At 19.6% G+C, this 24,002-nt stretch overlaps 7 protein-coding genes across 7 annotated transcripts; 3 read left to right on the top strand and 4 right to left on the bottom strand. All coding sequences in view use genetic code 6, as the record gives it.

The window, feature by feature from the left end:
- Positions 1-722: 722 nt before the first annotated feature.
- On the bottom strand, positions 723-1,136 carry TTHERM_000630719 (hypothetical protein; the record flags this gene model as incomplete). The annotated part of the gene is made up of 1 exon (XM_012799384.1): positions 723-1,136. The coding sequence occupies one exon, from the start codon at positions 1,134-1,136 to the stop codon at positions 723-725; it is 414 nt and encodes a 137-aa protein (XP_012654838.1).
- An 81-nt stretch (positions 1,137-1,217) lies between these two features.
- TTHERM_00630740 (transmembrane protein, putative) lies at positions 1,218-5,043 on the top strand (the record flags this gene model as incomplete). Its single annotated transcript, XM_001022799.2, has 12 exons — positions 1,218-1,339; positions 1,593-1,682; positions 1,879-1,968; positions 2,210-2,299; positions 2,538-2,627; positions 2,863-2,952; positions 3,207-3,296; positions 3,489-3,578; positions 3,820-3,909; positions 4,156-4,245; positions 4,312-4,351; positions 4,501-5,043. 12 exons carry the CDS (start codon positions 1,218-1,220, stop codon positions 5,041-5,043), a joined length of 1,515 nt encoding a protein of 504 aa, XP_001022799.2.
- A 682-nt stretch (positions 5,044-5,725) lies between these two features.
- On the top strand, positions 5,726-7,752 carry TTHERM_000630739 (kinase domain protein; the record flags this gene model as incomplete). Its single annotated transcript, XM_012799383.1, has 9 exons — positions 5,726-5,745; positions 5,796-6,030; positions 6,088-6,137; positions 6,340-6,429; positions 6,610-6,699; positions 6,884-6,973; positions 7,212-7,301; positions 7,513-7,602; positions 7,662-7,752. 9 exons carry the CDS (start codon positions 5,726-5,728, stop codon positions 7,750-7,752), a joined length of 846 nt encoding a protein of 281 aa, XP_012654837.1.
- Positions 7,753-8,736: 984 nt separating this feature from the next.
- On the bottom strand, positions 8,737-9,508 carry TTHERM_000630738 (hypothetical protein; the record flags this gene model as incomplete). Its single annotated transcript, XM_012799382.1, has 2 exons — positions 8,737-8,820; positions 8,876-9,508. 2 exons carry the CDS (start codon positions 9,506-9,508, stop codon positions 8,737-8,739), a joined length of 717 nt encoding a protein of 238 aa, XP_012654836.1.
- Positions 9,509-9,841: 333 nt separating this feature from the next.
- TTHERM_000630737 (cyclic nucleotide-binding domain protein, putative) lies at positions 9,842-14,398 on the top strand. The gene is made up of 15 exons (XM_012799381.1): positions 9,842-9,972; positions 10,029-10,078; positions 10,252-10,341; positions 10,558-10,647; positions 10,765-10,854; positions 11,106-11,195; positions 11,486-11,575; positions 11,738-11,827; positions 12,129-12,218; positions 12,507-12,596; positions 12,854-12,943; positions 13,231-13,320; positions 13,589-13,678; positions 13,883-13,972; positions 14,157-14,398. The coding sequence occupies exons 1-15, from the start codon at positions 9,934-9,936 to the stop codon at positions 14,245-14,247; spliced, it is 1,260 nt and encodes a 419-aa protein (XP_012654835.1). The 5' UTR covers positions 9,842-9,933; the 3' UTR covers positions 14,248-14,398.
- A 2,718-nt stretch (positions 14,399-17,116) lies between these two features.
- Positions 17,117-19,418, bottom strand: TTHERM_000630736 (transmembrane protein, putative; the record flags this gene model as incomplete). Its single annotated transcript, XM_012799380.1, has 7 exons — positions 19,317-19,418; positions 19,214-19,260; positions 18,865-18,951; positions 18,532-18,621; positions 18,367-18,404; positions 17,592-17,643; positions 17,117-17,321 (listed from the first exon to the last, which is right to left on the bottom strand). Exons 1-7 carry the CDS (start codon positions 19,353-19,355, stop codon positions 17,117-17,119), a joined length of 558 nt encoding a protein of 185 aa, XP_012654834.1. The 5' UTR covers positions 19,356-19,418.
- Positions 19,419-21,368: 1,950 nt separating this feature from the next.
- Positions 21,369-22,582, bottom strand: TTHERM_00631780 (hypothetical protein; the record flags this gene model as incomplete). The annotated part of the gene is made up of 7 exons (XM_001022804.2): positions 21,369-21,438; positions 21,585-21,772; positions 21,832-21,966; positions 22,022-22,084; positions 22,136-22,156; positions 22,322-22,450; positions 22,502-22,582. The coding sequence occupies 7 exons, from the start codon at positions 22,580-22,582 to the stop codon at positions 21,369-21,371; spliced, it is 687 nt and encodes a 228-aa protein (XP_001022804.2).
- Positions 22,583-24,002: the final 1,420 nt, after the last annotated feature.

The raw sequence follows: 24,002 nt of genomic DNA, 5'->3' as shown, positions 1-24,002 counted from the left end.
GGTAAAAATAAATTCAATTATTGATTTACTTAAAAAAATCTAAAAACAATATTAGTTATTTTAATTTCATATCAAAAAAAGTTTATTTTATATTATACTATTTAATAATTTTCATGCATGAACAATATTTTTTTTACTTATTCACTAAGCCTTTATCATAATAATATTATTTATTTATTTTGAAAATCGATATCTGTATTAACTAATATTTCTATATATTATTTTATATATTTCTATTTATTCATTATCTTAAATAAATTGCTATTATTTATGGTATTTTTAAAATGCTACTTCATATTATTGATAAAACAATTTTTAAAGTGTTTACTAAAAATTAAAAACATTATTTAATTACTAGAATTTTATCAAATATGACTAACAGTTCATCTCTAATTCCTACTATATATAATTTTAAGTATATGCTTTAAATATAAATATTAAGATTAAATAATGAATATTAAATTAATTTTTATGTGATATATCTTCATAAAACCAAATTTATAAGTTAATATTAGAAAATTAATTAATTATTATATTTTATTTATTCTTTTTATCCATCCATTTATAATTAATTAAAATCCATAAATTTCTATTAAATATTTTTGAAAAAAAAAATGATATAATAGATTAAATATTACAACAGATTAGAAGAAGTAATTATTAATTTTTTTATTAATATCATTTAAATTTATATTTATTAATAAAAAAAGTTTATAAACTCTTCACTTTTATCTCATTAGGTTCTCCAAATTAATTTGAGGTATATTTTATTAATTAATATTTATTATTTTTATTATTTATTAATATTTTTTTTATTTAACTTTCAATTTATTTAAATAAATAATTTTTATTATAGAAATTATCATGATTACTTATTGATTTTTATTAAAAAAAAAATAATTTAGGTATGTTAACTTCATTTTCAATTTAATTTTTAATTATTTATTATTCATTTTTTATTATTTGATATTTATTCTTTATTTTTTTGTGTTAAAACTTACACCTAATAAAAGCAGTTTATTTGTTTCAGATTGTAATATTTTAATAAAAAAAGTTAATTTAAAACATTAAAGCTCTTTTAATTTATTTGATTTATTTTCCTTTTTCTTTTTATTGTGATTTCTTCTTTTTTTCATTTTTGTTAATTTTGCTAATTATTAATTAATCTTATTATTTCTTCAATTTTCTTCATTTTTCCTTCCTAATTAACTATTAAAATGAAATAATTTTTTCTTCAAAATTTAAAAAGTTAAAATTAACTTGGCGATGAACGTGCATCAGACTTATATTCTGCTTTAGCAAATTGTATTAATCTCTCAAACTTGACACTTATACTTTAGTAAAAAGTTTTTTATTTTGGGTTGTGATATTTTTAATTATAAAAACTAATTAAAAACAATAAATATATATTTAGTTTTTGTTTTAATTGTACTTGCTTTTTTTATTCTTTATTTGTTTATTTAACTCATCATTTTATTTTCAACTTTTGCTTTTATTTTTAATTAATTTATCTTATTATTTCATATTTTCTCTTCATTTTTTCCTTCAAATTAACTATTTAATGATATATTTTGTCTTCAATATTTAAAAAGTGAAAATTAAATTGGTGATGAAGGTGCATCAGGCTTAGGTTCTGCTTTAGCAAATTGCATTAAGCTCTCAAATTTGACACTTGACCTTAGGTAAAAACAGTTTTTTTGTTTTGGTTTGTGATATTTTTAATTATAAAAATTAATTAAAAAAATAAAGCTCTTATTAGTTTTTCTTTTTTTTGTTCTTACTTTGTTAATTTAACTCATCATTTTATTTTCATTTATCTTCATTTTTTCCTTCTAATTAACTATTTAATGGTATATTTTGTCTTCAATATTTAAAAAGTTACAATAAAATTGGTAATGAAGGTGCCTCAGGCTTAGGTTCTGCTTTAACAAATTGTATTAATCTCTCAAATTTGACACTTTACCTGAGGTAAAAACAGTTTATTTATTTTGGATTGTGATATTTTTAATTATAAAAACTAATTAAAAACAATAAACCTCTTTTTTCTTTTTCTTTTTATTGTTATTTCATTGTTAATTTAACTCATCATTTTATTTTCAACTTTTGTATTTATTTTTAATTAATTTATCTTTTTATTTGATATTTTTTCTTCATTTTTTCCTTCTAATTAATTATTTAATGATATATTTTTACTTTAATATTTAAAAAGTAACAATTAAATTGGTGTAATGGGTGCATCAGGCTTAGGTTCTGCTTTAGCAAATTGCATTAATCTATCAAATTTGGCACTTTGCCTTATGTAAAAAAAGTTTATTTGTTTTGGATTGTGATATTTTTAATTATAAAAATTAATTAAAAACAATAACCTTTTTTCTTTTTCTTTTTATTGTTCTTTGTTTGTTAATTTAACTCATCATTTTATTTTCAACTTTCGCTTTTATTTTTAATTAATTTATCTTATTATTTCATATTTTTTCTTCATTTCTTCCTTCTAATTAATTATTTAATGATATATTTTTACTTTAATATTTAAAAAGTAACAATTAAATTGGTGTAATGGGTGCATCAGGCTTAGGTTCTGCTTTAGCAAATTGCATTAATCTCTCAAATTTGACACTTTACCTTATGTAAAAACAATTTTATTGTTATGGATTGTGATATTTTTAATAATAAAAAATAATTAAAAACAATAAAGCTATATTTTCTTTTTATTGTTCTTTGTTTGTTAATTTAACTCATCATTTTATTTTTAACTTTTGCTTTTATTTTTAATTAATTTATCTTATTATTTCATATTTTATCTTCATTTTTTCCTTCTAATTAACTATTTAATGATATATTATTTCTTCAATATTTAAAAAGTAAAAATTAAATTGGTGATGAAGGTGCATCAGGCTTAGGCTCTGCTTTAGCAAATTGCATTAATCTCTCAAATTTGAAACTTCAGCTTAAGTAAAAACAGTTTATTTGTTTTGGATTGTGATATTTTTAATTATAAAACTAATTAAAACAATAAAGCTCTTTTTTCTTTTTCTTTTTATTGTGCTTTCTTTTTTTTGTTTTGTCTTTGTTAATTTAACTCATCATTTTATTTTCAACTTTCGCTTTTATTTTTAATTAATTTATCTTATTATTTCATATTTTTTCTTCATTTTTAACTTCTAATTAACTATTTAATGATTTTTTTTTTTTTAATATTTAAAAAGTTACAATTAAATTGGTGTAATGGGTTCATCAGGCTTATGTTCTGCTTTAGCAAATTGCATTAATCTCTCAAATTTGAAACTTATCCTTGGGTAAAAACAGTTTATTTGTTTTGGATTGTGATATATTTTTAATTATAAAACTAATTAAAAACAATAAAGCTCTATTTTCTTTTTATTTTTCTTTCTTTGTTAATTTAACTCATCATTTTATTTTCAACTTTCGCTTTTATTTTTAAATAATTTATCTTATTATTTCATATTTTTTCTTCAATATTTAAAAAGTTACAATTAAATTGGTGTAATGGGTGCATCAGGCTTATGTTCTGCTTTAGCAAATTGCATTAATCTCTCAAATTTGACACTTAATCTTAGGTAAAAACAGTTTATTTGTTTTAGATTGTGATATTTTTAATTATAAAAATTAATTAAAAACAATAAAGCTCTTTTTTCTTTTTCTTTTTATTGTTCTTTCTTTGTTAATTTAACTCATCATTTTATTTTCAACTTTCGCTTTTATTTTTAATTAATTTATCTTATTATTTCATATTTTATCTTCATTTCTTCCTTCTAATAAACTATTTAATGATATATTATTTCTTCAATATTTAAAAAGTAACAATTAAATTGGTGTAATGGGCGCATCAGGCTTAGGTTCTGCGTTAGCAAATTGCATTAAACTCTAAAATTTGACACTTAACCTTAGGTAAAAACAGTTTTTTTGTTTTGGTTTATGATATTTTTAATTATAAAAACTAATTAAAAAAATAAAGCTCTTTTTAATTTTTCTTTTTTGTTCTTTCTTTGTTTATTTAACTCATCATTTTATTTTCAACTTTTGCTTTTATTTTTAATTAATTTATCTTATTATTTCATATTTTATCTTCATTTTTTCCTTCTAATTAACTAATTAATTATATATTTTTTCTTCAATATTTAAAAATTTAAAAAGTAACAATTAAATTGGTGATGAAGGTGCATCAGGCTTAGGTTCTGCTTTAGCAAATTGCATTTAAATCTTAAATTTGACACTTAATCTTAGGTAAAAACAGTTTATTTGTTTTGGATTGTGATATTTTTAATTATAAAACTAATTAAAATAATAAAGCTCGTTTTTCTTTTTCTTTTTATTGTGCTTTCTTTTTTTTGTTCTTTCTTTGTTAATTTAACTCATCATTTTATTTTCAACTTTTGCTTTTATTTTTAATTAATTAATCTTACTATTTGATATTTTTTCTTCATTTTTTCCTTCTAATTAACTATTTAATGATATATTATTTCTTCAATATTTAAAAAGTAACAATTAAATTGGTGTACATACATACATACATACTCGCACATGGTTACATGCACTCGGGATAGGGCCCTATATATAATTACTTATACATTATTATTATACGTATACCAATTTATTTATATATAATTGTGGGTAATATACTAGAAGGGAAGGGTCACCTACACCCTAATGGCATTTCTACTAATCTTCCATGATTTGACTACGCATTATGCTCGCTTCCCATTTGTATTCCAGATCTTCTGTTCAGAATGGGGCCTCCTCTTTACCACCTATCAGATTTGGCCCTTCCCTCCTACCAAGGAGACCGCTGGTAACATTCACATTTTTTACATGGAATTTTTCGAAATAAAGGGGGCGGTATAGGATTCGAACCCCCGATATCACTGCTAAGACCCTCCGACTCGCCCACTCGAGTCGCTTAGCCCTTCTTAAATTGGTGTAATGGGTGCATCAGGCTTAGGTTCTGCTTTAGCAAATTGCATTAATCTCTCAAATTTGACACTTAATCTTAGGTAAAAACAGTTTATTTGTTTTGGATTTTGATATTTTAAACTATAAAAATGAATATAAAAAAAAGCTCTTTGAATTTATTTGATAGCTTTTATTTGATTTATTTTTTTATCTTTTTATTCCACATATATATTTTATTTATTAATTTAAGAAATAATTTTTAATTAAAAAGTTTATTTTATTTTGATATTTATTTAAAATTTACACTAATTTGTTATTCAATTTTTAGCTCAATGAATGAATCATAAAAATTCGAAGTAATAAGTAAGTGTCTTAAATCAAAAAGATTAGTTATCTTTAAAAAAGTATTTTGATGATAAAATAGTGGCAAAAAAAGGATGAATACATATTAAATGTTTGAATAATATTATATATTTTATTATGTAATAAATTTAAAAAGTTTATTTAACCTAAAATATAAATAGAAAGATAGTTTTTATTATTGATTTTATATTTATAAATATAGTTCATATTTTTGGATGTAAATATATTATTAGAATGAATAAAAAATTTAGAAATTCTTAATCACTATTGCTACCCTACCCCACTTACTTCAAAAAATTTAGCTAAATTAAAAAATGTAGATGTAAAAATATTATTTATTATTGAAATTATAATAAACTAAATTATTAATTAATTATTGTTCTATTATAAAATATAAAATTCAGATTTATTTTTAATAAATAAATAAAAAATCTATTTCATAATAAGTGGCATGTAAATTACTAAATTTTTGTAAGGCATCTTGCTATATTTATATAATTAATTAAACCAAATAATAAAAGTCGAGGTTTTAAATAATTGAGTTTTAGAATCCAGCCAGATTAATTTAAGTATGAGAGTAAATATAATTTTTATAATTATACTTTTATTTTTTAAATAAATCCAAGTCATTCATTCATTCATTCATTAATTTGTTTACTTTAAATTTATAAAGAATAAGTTTTAAATTTGAATTTAAATTATACAATTTAAAAATAAATGATCTAAGAAGAAAATCATTTTGACACTTTGGAAGATGTAAATGATATATTATCTTCTCATTAAAATTAGATAATTTTCTTGCCTATAAAAAAGCTTTTAAACTCTTCTAAAATATTAGTATCTGAACTTGATATTGATCTTATGTAAATAATAATTATTATTTGAGTATTAATTTTCTTTTAATTTATTATATTCAAATAAATACTTATCATAAATATTTCAGTAATAAAATTGTAAATTTTTGAATAAAACAATTAAATATCTTCTCAAAAAATTATATTTTTTAAGATTTATTTTTATTTTATTTAACATTCTACAGAAAATAATTTTAAACTTTTTACAAAGAAACAATTTTATTGGAGATGCTGGAGTATCAAGTTTATGTTCTATTTTAATAACTTGCAAAAATCTTTCAAATTTGACACTCAATCTTTAGTAACAATAGTTTAATTGAATTTTCATTGATTATCAACCTAAATATTTGATTTAATGCTTAATAAAAAACTATTTAGGAATATTTATCTTGTTAACTGGTTTGCTTATTTTACATATTTTTGAATTTGAATTTTAATATAAACTCAAATATTTTTGTCTATTTATCCCATACTTTAAAAGCGATAATTCAATTAGTGACTAAGGAGCTTCGAATTTATGTTTTTCTTTAGTAAATTGCAAGAATCTATCAACTTTAAAGCTACATCTTGAGTAAAAATAATTAAATATATTCAAAAAATTTTTTGGAGTATTATTATTCAATTTCTAAATCTCAAATCTCAAATTTCAATAAAATAAAAAATATCCTTTTTTTGATGCTACAAACTAACAAATAAAAAAGATTTTGATTCTTCCTTTAAATATGTAATTAAAAAAATAATCTATTATTTAAAAGCTACAATTTAATTACTGATGAGGGTACTTAAAACATAGGTTCAGCTTTATCAAACTGCTATAATCTTTCAATCTTGGAATTATATCTCAAGTATTAACAATTTATTTATTAAATTATATTTATTATGCATTTTTACTTTTTGATGAATATATTTTTAATTTTTTAAATAAGTTTCATTTCTAGATAGTATATAAAAAATAAAAATTTGATTTTAAGAATGCGTGAAAACGAGGAAATAAATATAGTATTTGTTTATTTTAAATTCAATTCAATCAAAACCTTATTAATTTTTATTTTTAGTTTATAATTTATTCCTTTAATATTAAAGAAGTAATCAAATAGGAGATAAAGGGGTGTCAGATCTAGGTTTTACATTATAAAATTGCAAAAATCTAATAATCCTTACTCTCTATCTTGAGTAAAAACAATTTTTTTATTTTTTTAGTTATTTATTATTTTTTAAATGAGTTAACTCAAAATAATTTAAAGAAATAAAATATTTCTAGTTTTTGAAAGTTTTATTTATTTGTAAGCGCTTTAATTTACAGTTTATTCTTTTTTCGTAATTTTTTTTCTTTATTTAAGTAAATGGTTTTAAGTATATATAAAATTTTATATATTAAAAAAAGATCTAATTTTATAAGAGATTAAGGAATAACTAACTTAAGCTCTGCCTTAACTAAGTACAAAAAGCTATAATTTTTAACTATGTATCTTGAGTAATAAATTTTTTATATTTAAAAATAAATAAAAATATTATTTAATGTTTTAATTAAAGGTGGAATAAAATAAGTGAAGTATATAAATAAAAATTCAGAAGTAAACTCCTTATAATTAATAGACTTGTTAATCTGCAAATATTTATTTGAGAATAATATTTATTGGATTTTTTAGATATTAATTTATTCTAATTAAAAAAATTTACTTATTTTTGTTTGAAAAAACTGTTTTATTATTAAATATAAATTCTAACATTTATTTGAAATAAATTACTTTATTTATTTAATTTATAAATTTTAAAAATTGTTAGATATTAAAAGCTTATGAATATTTTTTACATTAAAACTAATCTTTTCTAATGAATATTTATTTAATTTTTAATTTACTTTTTCTAAATAGTTCTATTTAATTATAATTATATTTCATATTTTTATTAAAATTACTTAAAATTAAGAATTTACAAGATAAATATACCGTTTTAAAACATTTATAAAGCAAACAAACGTATTTATTTTTTAAAAACATTACTAATTTTTGAGTTTTATTTTTAACTTAGAAGAAAAACCAGACAGACCTGTAAATATGTAGATCATTTATTAAAGAAATATAAGCAAAGATATAAAATTTATTTAGTTATATTAAATGCAAAAGATATTTTTTAAATTTAAATAAATTATCTATAATAATTTCCTTTGAAATATTATTTAATTAAAAACATTTTATTTATATATAATTAATTAGAATTGCTAAGCTTCATAATATTTTTTTTTTAATTCTCTTTATGATTAGTATTTCCATCAATAATATTTTAATATTTCTTCTAATATTGATATTAATTTTAATTACACAATGAATTATCAGCTGTTTGACTTATTCAAATCATCACATTTTGGTAAGTTTAAAACAACTGGGCAACATACCTTTTTATACAAATATTATATTTGCCCTTTTTATAAAAATTCTATACTAGGGTTTGATATACAATTTTATTATATGATATTTATATAAAATATCTCGATAGAATGTGTGAAAAAAAAAAAATCTTTCCTTTATTGAATTTTTTATTTTTCCCTTATTATAACAAGAACGAAAATAAAGTAAATAATAAAATTTATTTTCATAAAACTAATTTATCATTATAGATTGTTAAAAACTAATTTAACATTATTTTTTATTTAAACTTACTTTGATATTTTAAATAGTTGAGCATAACTTAACTAATCCATAATTACAATTAAGGTACAATAGAATGTTTATATAAAATAAAAATACTTCTTAAGTACAGGTGCTGTAATTTTTGCGCATGATGATTGTGTGATTATCCTACTAGATTTCCAATTTGAGTATGTCTTATAAATTTTGTTGTTGTATTTTATTTTTGATAGGTTTATATTCTTAATTAAAAGTAGAAGTAAATGCTTCAATCATTTAATCAGTAAGATACATTAGTTCAAATTAAATTTGCTAATTAAACAGCTTTAATTGAGTTAAACAGAATTTATGTAGGTTATTGAATCTTAGGAATAGGTTTAAAATTGAACCACAAACATAATCTTTAACAAGAAGTGATATTTTTATTTTCTATAGTATATAGAGATGAATGCTTTAGAGATAATATTAATTGTATAAAACTGTTTTTTCAGAAGGATTTTTTTTATTTGAAAATTAAATTACTAAAAGTTCTTTTGCTATCAAATCTAGCATGATTTGTATTTTTCGAAATATATCTAAACTAAAAGTCAGAAGTTGGTTGGTCTTCAAAGATTACTAAAACCAACTTATGTTAAGCTGTTATTCATATTGCCATCTTAAAAATAAACAAAAAGGTAAATTAATTTTCTATTTCGATTGTCGTTGTTTGTTTGTTTGTGATTTGACTTTGCAACTTATAAAATTATTTAACATTTTCCAATTTTATCTATTATGAATAAGTACTCTCTATATATACTTAAAACCTTGATTTATTTATTATACACATTAGTGTTAATAAAATTAAGCTTAATATTTTATTCTAATTTTATATTTAAAATTCATGTAATTAATTTTTGTAATTATTTTAACATATGACTGACTACCCATCCCTAATTCCTACTATATTTTTAAGTATACGCTTTAAATAGAAATATTAAGATTTAATAATTAATGTTGGACTAAGTTTTTTCTGATATCTCTTCCTAAAAAAAAATTTATAAATTCATATTTGATAATAATAATAATTTGTTTCTTCTTTTATCCAAATAAATTTCAAGTAAAAGTAAATTAACTTTTTACTATATTTACAACTAATTAAATTTCCATAAATTACTATTGAATATTTTTGAAAAAAATAAATGAATTAAGAGATAAAATATTTTCACAATTTAGAACAAGTAATTATTTATTTTTTTATGAACATTCTTTAAATTTATTTTTATTAAAAAAAAAGTTTTTAAACTCATCGCTTTAATCTCATTAGGCTCTCTTTATTACTCTGTGGTATTTTTATTTAATTTATTTATGTTAGTTATTATTTTTTATGTTTCTTTATATTTATTTTTCAAGTTCCACCATTAATTTTGATTAATAATTATTTTAATTTTTTCTTCATTTTTTCCTTCTAACTAACTAACTAAATAATTAATTATTATAATTTTTTAAATATTTTAAAGTAGAATTTAAATGGGTGATGAAGATATATTAATCTTATGTTCTGGTTTAGTAAATTGCACTAATCTCTCAAATTTGACACTTGATCTTCAGTAAAAATATTTTATTTGTTTTTAATTTTGATATTTTTTAATTTTAAAATTAATTTAAATCCTCTTTAAATTAATTTATTTTTATTTCTATTTTATTCTCTTTATCCTTTTCTTTCTTTCTTTGTTAATTTAACTCACTTTTATATTTCCAACTTTGGATCTAATCTTCATTTTTTCCTTCAAATTAACTATATTTTTTCTTCAATATTTATATAGTTAAAACAAAATTAGTGCTGTTGGGGCATCAAGCTTAGGTTCTGCTTTAGCAAATTGCTCTAATCTCTCACATTTGAGGCTTAATCTTCAGTAAAATCAGTTCATTTGCTTTTAATTATGATATTTAAAAAAAGTGAATTTAAAACAATATAACTCAATTATTTATTAACTTCTTATTTTATTTTATTTTTTTTCGTATTTAAATAGTGGCAATTAAATTGGTGCAAACGGTGCATAACACTTATGCTCTGCTTTAGCAAAATCTACTAAACTATCAAATTTGAAACTTGATCTTAGGTAAAAAGAGTTTATTTGTTTTGAATTTTAATATTTTTTAATATAATAATTAATTTAAATCAATATAATTATTTTAATCTTTTTAATAGTTTTTATTTTTATCCAATTTTTTTTTTTTTTAAATTTAGTCATTTTTTCTTTTTCAACTTACTTTTGCTTTAATTGTTTATAATTAATTAATTTCATTTTTTCTTCAATTTTTCTTTCTAAATAAATAATAATTATATTTTTTTTCTTCAATATTTAAAAAGTAGCAATGAACTTGGCGCAATAGGTGTATCAGGTTTAGGTTCTGCTTTAGCAAATTCCACTAATCTATCAAATTTGACACTTGATCTTAGGTATAAGCAGTTTATTTGTTTTCAATTTTAATACTTTTTTATATATAAATGAATTTTAAAAATAATAACTAACTCTTTGATTTATTTATTAACTTTTATTTAATTTATTTTTATTCTATATTCTACTATTTTTTTTGTTTTCTTGTTATTTAAATTCATTTTTTTCATTTTTAACAATTGATTTTATTATAAATTAATTAATTTCTTATTATTTCATATTTTTTCTTCATTTTTTCCTTCTAAGTAACAAACAAACAAATAATTTATTTTTTTCTTTTATATTTAAAAAGTGAGAATAAAATTGGCGATGAAGGTGCTCCAAACTTAGGTTCTGCTTTAGCAAATTGCATTAATCTCTCAAATTTGGCACTTTCACTCTAGTAAAAACATTTTTTTTGCTTGGATTTTGAGATTTTTTAATATTAAAATGAATTTAAAACATATACCGTCTGTCTGTCATTCTATTATTAAATTAAATTTTTAGAAAAAAATAATTTTTTTACACTAATAAATGATATCTTTTTTCATTAATATTTAAAAAGGTGGAATGAAATTGGAGCAATTGGGGTATCTGGTTTAGGTTCTACTTTATCAAATTGCATTAATCTCTCAAACTTGACACTTGATCTTCAGTAAAAACAGTTTATTTGTTTTGTTTTGGATTGTTATATTTTTTTATATAAAAATGAATTTAAAGCAATATAGCAAACTAACTTTTTTAATTTATTTATTTATTTATTAGCTTTTTAATTGATTTATTTTTCTTTTTATCCAGTTTGTTTTTTTTTCTTCTTTGTTAATTTATCTCATTTTTTAATTTCTAATTTTTGCTATTTTTATTAATTTATTTCTTATTATTTCATATTTTTTCTTTATTTTTTCCTTCTAAATAATTAATTAATTTTATATATTTTTTCATTAATATCTAAAAAGGAACAATGTGATAGGTGCAATTGGTGCATAAGGTTTAGGAATTGCTTTAGCAAATTCCACTAAATTATCAAATTTGACACTTGATCTTTAGTAATAACAGTTTATTTGGTTTTGATAGTGAAATTTATTTTTTAAAATAATAATAAATTCAAAACAATTAAACTCAATCTTTTAGCTTATTTATTTATTTATTTGATTTATTTTTATTTTTATAATGGAGTTTTTTTATTTATTTGTTAATATAATATATTTTTTATTATTAACTTTTCTTTTATTACTAATAAATTCATTTCTTATTATTTGATATTTTTTTTTTAATTTTTTCCTTCTAGATAATTAACTAGCTAATAATATTTATTTTTTTAAATATTTAAAAAGTAGAAGTTAAATTGGTGATGAAGGTGCATCAGGCTTAGGTTCTGCTTTAGCAAAATGCGCTAATCTATCAAATTTGACACTTAAACTTGAGTAAAAACAGTTTATTTGTTTTGGATTGTGATATCTCTTTTATTTATTTATTAGCTTTTTATTTACTCTTCTTTTAAATTTTTACTCAGCTTATGTTTATTTTTCTTGTTTAATAATTTAATTCACTTTTTTATTTTCAATTTTTGCTTTTATTATTTATTTATTAAATAATCTCTTATTATTTCATATTTTTTTCTTTCATTTTTTTCATTCTAACTAACAATAAAATCTTTATTTTTTCTTCAATATTTAAAAAGTTACAATAAAATTGGTGCTGTTGGTATATCAGGCTTAGGTTCTGCTTTAGCAAACTGCACTAATCTCTCAAATTTGGCACTTAATCTTCAGTAAAAATACTTTATTTGTATTAATAAAGATATTTAAAAAACAATTTTTAATCATTACAACTCTTTTAATTATTTACTAATTTTTTATTTGAATTTATAATTTTTTATTTTTAATTTTGATTCTGCTTTTTTTCCTTTCTATGTTAATTTAACTGATATTTTTATTTTCAATTTTTACTTTTTTTAATAATTAGTTAACTCATTTCTTATTATCTCATAACTTTGCTTCATTTTTTTCTTTCAAACAAACATATTAACTCTATATTTTTTCTTTAATATTTAAAAAGGTGGAATGAAATTGGTGCAACTGGAGTATCAGGCTTAGGTTCTGCTTTAGTAAATTGCAATAATCTCTCAAGTTTAAGTCTTGATCTTCAGTAAATATAGCGATTTTTTAATATAAAAATGAATTTAAAAAACAATATAAACAACTAAATCTTTTTTTTTATTTATTAGATTTTTTATTTTTCTTTATTGTTCTGCTTATGCTTTTTTTTTATTTTTTAATTTAACTCATTTTTACATTTTCAACTTTTCCTTTTATAATTAACTAATACATTTATTTCTTATTATTTCATATTTTTTCTTCACTTTTTCATCTAACTAAGTTATTAATTATATATTTTTTCTTCAATATTTAAAAAGATAAAATGGAATTGGCGGCGAAGGTGCATCTTACTTAGGTTCTGCCTTAGAAAATTGCACATAGCTTTCAAATTTGAAACTTGATCTTAGGTAAAAAACAGTTTGTTTATTTTGGATATTTTATTTCTTTTTTATTCTGCTTATCTTTTTTCTTTCTTTGTAAATTTAACTCATCATTTTGTTGTCAACTTTTGTTTTGATTATTAATTAATTTGTTTCTTATTATTTCATTTTTTTCTTCAATTTTTTCTTATGATTAACTTATTAATTAATATTTTCTTAAATATGTAAAAGGTGGAATAACATTGATGAAATTGGTACATCAGGATTAAGCTCTGCTTTAGCAAACTGCTCTAATCTCTCTAATTTGACACTTGATCTCCGGTAAAAACAAAACACTTTATTTGTTTTGGATTGTGATATTTTTTAATATAAAAATGAATTTAAAACTTAATAACTAACTAACTCTTTTAACTTATTTATTTGATTTACTTTTTTTAAATTTTTTTCTTTAGATTTAAAATATAATTTTTATATTAAATTTTTTTTTTCTAATTAATATTTAAAGTGCAAATGGAGACAATAAACCATTATTGTTGGAAGTATAAAAATAATGCCTTAAACAACAAAAATTAGTTGTTTTTAAAATTTTCTCATGATGAAAAACAAGAAAGAGGTGAAAAAATGATGATTAAATATAAAAAATTTGAATAATAGAAAATAATATGTATTATTTTATAATACTTTGTAATAGGAGAATTTAATCTAAAATATAGATTGATTTATTATTATTTTTATATTATAAATATTAACTCTTCATATTAATAAATAGTTTTTTAAATAAAATAAAATTTAAAAACTAAATTTACTTAAATAAATTAATTTCTCTATAATCAGTCTTCAGTATTTACCTAAAACTATTAACACTTTTAATAATCAATCACTATTATTTTTTTATATCTTATTAAATTACATAAATGTATCCTAAATATGAAGCTTGCTTAATATCAAATTTATAAATTAGATTTATTAATAATAGGAAACCAAAATTTTTTAAACACAAGCAAAGGGTAAATAAAAATTACAATAAATATAAAATATTTAAAACATTTTAAATATTTAGGAACATTTCAGTTTATTAGAAAGCTCATAGTATTTTTTTGTGTAATAATAATAAAAATAAAACTGTTCATTAAGGCTTTATAATAAAAATTAATAAAATTTTGATTGAAAAAATTTCTTATGAATATTATAAGAAAAAATATTTTTTAATTTTAGATGATAATAAATAGTAAATTGAATAATTACCATATAATTAATTATATATTAGATTGTAAGAGAACAGATCCATATCAACTTTTTACTTGTTAATTAATTCTTACCAAAAATTTACACCTCAATAACTCGAAAAATTTTTTGTATTTGCGGGTTGCGAGTTAACGAGGTTATGGTACAAATAATTTAAAGCTTTTTTTAGTAACTTCAGAGATTAAGTAAGGGAAAAAAGTGCTAAAGAATGGAAGAAGAATGCAAAGATGAGCGTAAACTCATACTAAGAGGTATTCCTGATAATTTTCATGAACAAATAGAAGAAAGCTAAGCAGACAGGGATTTCTATCATTTTGTTATAAGGTACTTGAGGCTACAGAAAAGTGTATGAATTCAGTTGTAAATGTGTGTACTTCTGGGGTAGGAAAAAAAGTAAAAAAATAATTTTTTATCATAATTATCCATATCTAAAAAATAATTTTTAAAATTAATATCATTTTTAAAAACATATTATAAAATTAATTACATATAAAATAATATCGTTTTTAATCATCAATGATCTCGTCAATAAACATCAATCATAATCAATCTATTTCATATCAATTCACACCTAAACAAAACGAAATATAAAAATAATAAATATATCGATCGATATTTTAAGTTAAATTTTCCTATTACAAAATATTATATAATAAAATATATTTAATTTTATTATTCAAATATATATATTTATATTTAATTATCATTTCACTTCTTGTTTTTCATCATTAGAAAAATTCAAAGACAACTAATCTTTTTTATTTAAGATATTATCTTTTAACTTTCAGTAATAATGATTTATCGATTTCATTTGCACTTTTAATATAATTTAGGATGTATAAAAAATTAAATAGTATAAAATATTTAAATTAATAAATAAAAATAAAATTATAAAAGTAAAAATTTGATAAATAAAATAAAAAAATTAGAAAATTATATTGCTTTAAATTCATTTTTATGTTAAAAAGTATCATAATTCAAAACAAATAAACTGTTTTTACCGAAGATCAAGTGTCAAATTTTAGAGATTACTGCAATTTGCTAAACCAAATTCTAAGCTTGATGTACCAATTGCACTAATTTTATTCCATCTTTGTTAATATTGAAGAAAAATATTAATTTATTATTAAGAAAAAAAATGAAATAATAAGAAGCGAATTCATTAATAATCAAAAAAAGTTGAAAATTAAAAAATGAGTTATTGGTTATACTATTCATTTTTATTTTCGAATATATAATAATCCAAACAAATAAACTGTTTTTACCTAAGATCAAGTGTCAAATTTGAGAGATATTTGCAATTTCCTAAGGCAGAACTTAAGCCTAATATACCTTCATCGCCAATTTCATTTTCCCTTTTTAAATAATGAAGAATAAATATATAATTACTTAATTAGTTAGCTAGCTAAAAGAAAAATAAAATAAAAAAAAATGAAATAATAAGGAATGTACTAATTATTATTCAAAGCATAAGTTGAAAATGTAAAAAAAATCAATTAAATTAATAAATAAGAAAAAAAACAATCATAATAATATTGAAAATAAAATTAAATCAAATAAAAGCAAATAAATATTTTAAAAGAGTTGCCATATTGTTTTAAATTTATTTTTTTTTAAATTGCTGTTTTTACTGAAGATCAAGTGTTAAATTTAAGAGATTAGTGCAATTTGATAAAGCAAAACCTAAGCCAGATGCACCAGTAGCACTAATATCATTCCACCTTTTTAAATATAAAAGAAAAAATATTAAATTGATTTGTTAGAAGGAAAAAAATGAAGCAAAAATAAGAAAATAATTTAAAAAGCAAAAGTTGAAAATGTAAGTATGAGTTAAATTAACAAAAAAAAAAACAGAAGCAGGATAAAAATCAAAAAGAAAAATAGATTAAATAAAATATTAGTAAATTAATTAAAAGAGTTATTTTGTTTTAAATTTATTTTTTTAAAAATCTTTATCAATACAAATATAAAATTGTTTTTACTCAAGTTTAAGTGTCAAATTTGAGAGATTAGTGCAATTTGCTAAACCAGAACCTAAACCTGATGCACCTTCGTCACCAATTTAATTTCTACTTTTTAAATAATTAAAAAAGAAGTATTATAAACTAAATAGTTAGAAGGAAGGATAAAGTAATGAAAAAATATCAAACAATAAGAAACAAATTCATTAATAATAATATAAAAGTTTCAAATGAAAAAATAAGTTATATTAACAAAGAATCAAAAATAAAATCTAAATAAATAAAAAAAATAAATTAAAAAAGTCAGCTGTATTGTTTTAAATTCATTTTTATTTTAAAAATAGCACTATTTAAAACAAATAAACTGTTTTTACTAAAGATCAAGTGCCAAATTTGTTAAATTAGTGTAATTTGCTAAACTAGAACCTAAGCCTGAAGCACCAATTGGACCTATTATATTGTTCCTTTTTAGATATTAGAAAAAATAAAAAATTAGTAAGAATGAAAAAAATCTGAAATAATAATATAATAAATTGATAATAAAAGAAATATTTTAAATGAAAAATGGTGTTAAATTAACAAAGATAGAAGAAATAAACACCAGAATTAAAAATTAAAATAAATCAAGTAAAAAAGCTAATAAATAAATAAATAAAAAGAGTTAGCTATGTTGTTTTAAATTAATTTCTATATTAAAAAATATCAAAATCAAAGAACAAATAAGCTATTTTTACTGAAGTTCAAGTGTCAAATTTGAGATATTAGTGGAATTTGCTAAAGCAGAACCTAAACTTGATGCACCAATTGCACTAATTTCATTCCACCTTTTTAAATATTGATGAAAAAGTTAAAATTAATTAATTAGTAATTTAGTTAGTTAGAAGGATAAAATGAAGTAAAATATGAAATAAAAAAAGATGAATTAAATATGAGTTAAATAAACAAAGAAAGTAAAAAAATATAAACATAAAAAAAAATAAAAATAAACCAAATAATAGCTAGTATATAAAAAAATAAATAAAAGAGGTAGTTGTTTTAAATTCTTTTTCATACTCAAAAACATCACAACAATCCAAAATAAATAAGCTCTTTTTACGAGAGTAAAAGTGTCAAATTTGAGAGATTAATGCAATTTACTAAAGTACATCCTAAGCCCGATGCTCCTTCATCGGCAATTTTATTCTAACTTTTTAAATATTGAAGAAAAAAAAATAATTCAAAAGTTAGTTAGTAAGAAAAAATTAAGAAAAATATGAAATAATAAATAAGAAACAAATTAATTAATAATCAAAAAAAATTTTTTTTTAATGATATAAATTTACAAAGAAAGAAGAAGAAAAAACATAATTAGAATAAAAATAAAAAGCTAATAAATAAATAAATTAAAAAAATTTTTGTCTTAAATTTATATTTACATTAAAAAATATTAAAATCCAAAACAAATAAACTGTTTTTACCTAAGATCGAGTGTCAAATTTGATAGATTAGTGGAATTTGCTAAAGCAGAACATAAACCTAATGTACCAATTGCACCAATTTAATTGCCACTTTCCAAATATCGAAAAAAAAAAAATCAATAAAATAAAAAGCTAATAAATTAATTAAAAAAGCAATATTGTTTGTTTTAAATTCATTTTTTTTTATCACAATCTAAAACAAATAAACTATTTTTACTGAAGATTAAGTGTTAAATTTTGGAGATTAGTGCAATTTGCTAAAGCAAAGCCTAAGCCTGATGCGCCAATAACATTAATTTTATTCTAACTTTTTAAATGTTGAAGAAAAAATATGAAATAGTTAAATTCAAAGTTAAAAATGTAAAAATGGGTTAAATTAGCAGAGAAAGAAAAAAAACACAAAAACAATTAAATAGAAAGATAAAAATAAATTAAATTAATTATTAATAAATAAATAAATTTTTTTAAAAAAGTACAAATTGTTTTAAATTAATTTTTTAAATTAAAAATATAACAATCCAAACAAAACAAATAAATAAACTGCTTTTACCTTAGATCAAGTGTCAAATTAGATAGATTAGTGCAATTTGATAAACCAGAACCTAAGCCTGATGCATTTTCATCACTAAATTATTTTCTACATTTAAAATATTTTAAAAAATATATTCAATTAATGAGTTAGTTAAAAGGAAAAAGTGAAGAAAAATGATCAAATTATATTAAATAAATATATAATTAATAATAAAGATTATGGGTCGAACTGAAAATAATTAAAAAATATTTCAATAAATCAAAATTAATTTTTGATTATTAATGAGAATTTCTTTGAGAAAAATATATTCTAAATAACTTGAAAATTAAATATAAAAAAACATTAATAAATTGAATAAATATAGAACAGAGTTATAAAGAGAGCCTAATGAGATTAAAGTGAAGAGTTTAAAAACTTTTTTGTTAATAAAAATAAATTTAAATAATGCTCATACAAAAATAAAAAATTACTTCTTCTAAATTGTGGAAATATTTTTTTTCTTAATTCATTTATTTTATTTTTCTTTAGAAATATTGATTAAAAATCTATGAAAGTTTAATAAATTGTAAAATTTAAAAAGTAAATTTACTTTTCTTAGAAATTTATTTGGATAAAAATAGTGCAAAATTAATTATTAAATCTTAATATTTCTATTTAAATTTTATTGGAATTATGTAGGGATGGGTAAATATTGAAAAAAATATTGTAATTAATTACATTAACTTTAATTTAAAAATTTATAAAATATTTTATTATAAAAAAAAATTCAGTCTGCTTAATTTCATATTTATATTTAGTAAAAATGATTTTAAATTTTTTAAAATATCTATTATCTTATATTTATATATTTATTTTAATTATATATCAAGAAAGAAATATTTAATTTAAATTTATTTATAAAACAGATAAATATTCATTCATACAAAAGTTTATTATTCTGAACTTTATTAATTTCATTTTTTAGAGTTTGTTATTCCTATGTAATTAAAATTTTGCAAACTTAATTATTAAATTTTGGACAAATTTTAATCTAATACTTATTCTGATATTTCTATTTTACTGATTTTACCTAGTAACTTATCTTCGCTCATAAGTTAATCTTAGTTTTTATTTTTCTTTTTAATTATGAATTAGTAAAACTCTGAAATTAGATTTAAAATCATGTAAATAGTAAGCTCAAAAAGTATTAATTAAAATGTGATTATAAATGAATAACTTAGGTTATCTAAAAATTAAGCTTTTTCATTGATATCAAAATTAGAAATTACAATGTTTAGTATCAGATATTAAACAAATAAAGAAAGCCATAACAGTGAATCAATAATAAAATAAAAATTAGTCAACTTAGAATGAAAGGGCTTCAAGTAAATAAATATACAAAAATAAGCTGATTAAATTATTATTGAAACTATACTTGCAGATATCCAAGATTCGCTGAAAGTTATAAAACAGGCAGGCACAAAAACAGATTCGTAAATCAAGTATATTATCATAAAATTTCTACAGGGCCTTGATTCAGATATAGTGTCATTTTAGATTTTTTTTCTAGTTATTTCATTAAAATTTATCAGATTCTAATGAAATTTTTCTCGATTAATGCATATATATTATTATTAAAACACTAAGAAGACAAAGCTAACAAAAAGAATTACGTAAGTGACTTGCAACCCAATGCTATTGCTGTCAAATTATAAGAAAAATTATTTTATTTATTAATTTATTCCTATAACCAAAAATAAACCACCCAATTACAAAAATTGAAAAGCAAAGCTTGATATTAATTTATCATAAATTATTTTAGAAGCAGATTAAACCTTTTAAATTTAGCATTTTTCTATTAAAAAATAAAATAATGCTAAAGTAAAAAGGCAAATAAACGATAAAGTAATAGCTTATCCCGAAGTATAGATTATGTTGAAGGAGATATCTTATTGAGAATATCTCTAATTCTAAAACTAAGTTTAATTTTAATTAATTGCTGGCTCAAACACATTTAAAAATTTGTACTATTTTAGAGGACATTAGTCTATTTAAATTTTACCATAAAAAAATTAGTTTTTAAATAAATAAAATTAATTTAATGAAATTTAAAAATTTTGTTTGATTACTTTTTATTTCATTCAAAGGAGCATAAATTTAATTTGGAAGAATAGTATTTAATAGAATCAAATAGCTCAGTTTCATACAAGTTAAACCGTTTATAGCTATCCCAAAGCTAGATTAAGACAGGATATTTTAAAGAAAGCTTAAAAATGTAGTTGTAGCTTATAAAGACCTACTTGAAATATTAACTTATTATTAAATTTATTGTATTAAAGCCGTAGAGAATCCTGATTTATAGACCAAGTATAATTTTTAGCAACTAGAATTTTGATAACTATATCCATCTTAACAAGTGCAATTTCTACCATTTATTAAAAATCCACTATTTTAATCACAAGTGATACATGTGTTATCTTGCTGCAGTAAATATCTACCAGGAATACATGTTAAACAACTAGAGGGAGATGCATCCTTACAAGTCAAGCATGTTTAATCGCATTTTTAACAGTTTTATCCTCTTTTACAAAAATAAAAATAAATTGAATTGGTCTTTTAATTTTTAACTTTAATGAAATACATAATTTATTCATTTTTGAATGAAAAGGTAAAGTTTTTTAAAAAAAGAAAAATTTGAAATACTCCAAGCTCAATCTATAATTAGTTTTATTAAAAAATTAAATTGTTTTTTTTATTACTGTACAAAATAATGGTCTGAAGAAGAAGGTACACATTACCCATTTTTTAAATAGTAATAAGGTTAACAAGAAGAGCAGCTTAATAGCTAACCAGACTGAGAGCAACCTGGAATCATGTTATACATTATTTAAACAGAATTTAAATACGTTAAGCTTGATGATATGTCTCTAACAAAATAGGTAAATACCTTTGCATTAATATTTATATACAATCTTAGTTTTTGCTTAAAAAAAGAAACTAAATTACTTTATAAAACCTAAAATCATTGAAGAATTTGAAGTTGATATCAACTATACTTCCTATGGTAGCTTTGACTTATATTTTGCATTATTGAGGATTATATTTTAGTTCGTAATAGGAGTTGTAAACCCAAAGAAAATTCTTATTTTAGATTTTAAAATAAATATATTTAATAAGCCGCATTTAAAAAATTTACTAGATATTAGAAATATGTATGATTTTTTGTTAAGGATGCAAACGAATCACCAACAATTTAAATCTAATTAAAATTCTAAGCATTATAAAATTGAAATTAATCTGAATTAATAACTTAGACAAATATAACTGATATCTATGTTTTAATAAATAAATATTCAACTTTTCAATTTAATTAAAAAATAAATAAATAAGTTATTGATGGATGAAAATAAATAAGTTATTGATGGATGAAAATAAATAAGTTATTGATGGATGAAAATAAATTAAATTTCATAATAATTTTAAAAAATAAATTAACCTCATAAAATTCAATAACGTCAGAAATGTTTTCATAAACATTTTGAATAGTGCTAATTATACTAAATTTACCATCTGATAACTAAACTTTACACATATTTTATTTGATTAGATAAATACTGTACTTTTCCTTTTATATTTTAAAAAAATTTAAGAATGAATAATTTTATAAGTATTTTACATCTATCAATTGAATTGAAGAGAAATCTGCTTGAAAACTAAGCTGATACTGATTATCACCAATGAAAATTATGTTCTCCATAATTATACTTAGGGCATTCAATAAATAATGATAGATATTTTTTTTATAATTTAAAAGATTAGTCTAATTAACATTTAAATTTAAAAATAAATAATCATAAAGTTGATAAATAATAAAATATGAATGCTTTTAAAGGTTACGATTTTTAATGTTCTAATTTTGTTAATGAAATGAATATTTTTTATGAAAATATTTGAATGTTTATTTTATTTTATATTAATTAATAAAAAATATATTTAAACAAAACCCTCCTTTTCTTCTCAAAATTTTTAAATGAACAAAATCATTAAATTGATTGTTAAACTTTATATAATTATGTTTAGATAATAAACAAAATTCATTTATATATCCTTCTTTTTTTATCCATCTATCTATCTATCTATCTATCTATCTAACTAACTTAATTTCAACTAAAAAAGTACATTTAAAAAAATGAGAATTTCTATTTAATTAATTTATTCAGCAAATTATGAATGATGGATGAAATATACTTTTCATTTTCTTTGTATTTTGTATTTTTGGATTTAGATTATTAATCAGTTAGGCTTTAATTTGATAAACTTTATAGTTAATACCATTTTAATTATACTTAAAACATTTTTTATTTTCTAAATGACTCTTATTTACATAGAGCAAAATATAAAATTGATTTAAAAAATTTTGCAATTTACTCATTTTTAAACTACCTCTTTCTAGATAGATCCTTAAATTAATTTTGATTTAATAGTAAAATTTACTTTTTTAATCAAGAAAACAAGAGATGTTTATTTTATGAAATTTTTTGGAGTGAAAATATAATCGATTAATCTTTAAGTTTATATTTACTAATGAAAATACTAGCTATTAAAAAAAAATATATATGTGGCTGCCAAAAAAAATCAAATTTTAATAGAATTATTTTACAAAAATAAATTTATTAAATAGTAAACATTAAAAATTAGTTAGTTAATTAATTAATTAATTATGTTATTATGAACTTGATTGAAATTAAAAAGTAAAAAAATATACAACGAATTGAAAATATTTAAATGAATTTTCTAGGAGGAAGAATCAATGAATATTTTTCATCAATAGAACATAATATAATAATATAAACCCTTCAAAGATTTAAAAGTTTGATTATTTTTATTTTTAGTTAATCAATTAATTTTCTAAATTTTTTATAATTGAAAAATTTTACAGAAGCATATTTACTGGTAAATATTGATAGGAATAATTTATATATTTTTATAGGGGTTGGGGTTGGGGTTGGGGTTGGGGTTGGGGTTGGGGTTGGGGTTGGGGTTGGGGTTGGGGTTGGGGTTGGGGTTGGGGTTGGGGTTGGGGTTGGGGTTGGGGTTGGGGTTGGGGTTGGGGTTGGGGTTGGGGTTGGGGTTGGGGTTGGGGTTGGGGTTGGGGTTGGGGTTGGGGTTGGGGTTGG

Source organism: Tetrahymena thermophila (assembly GCF_000189635.1).
Source record: "Tetrahymena thermophila SB210 genomic scaffold scf_8254470, whole genome shotgun sequence".
Classification (NCBI taxonomy): Eukaryota; Ciliophora; class Oligohymenophorea; order Hymenostomatida; family Tetrahymenidae; genus Tetrahymena; species Tetrahymena thermophila.
Note: the sequence above shows the minus strand (reverse complement) of the source record. Positions and strands in the feature narration are given on the sequence as shown.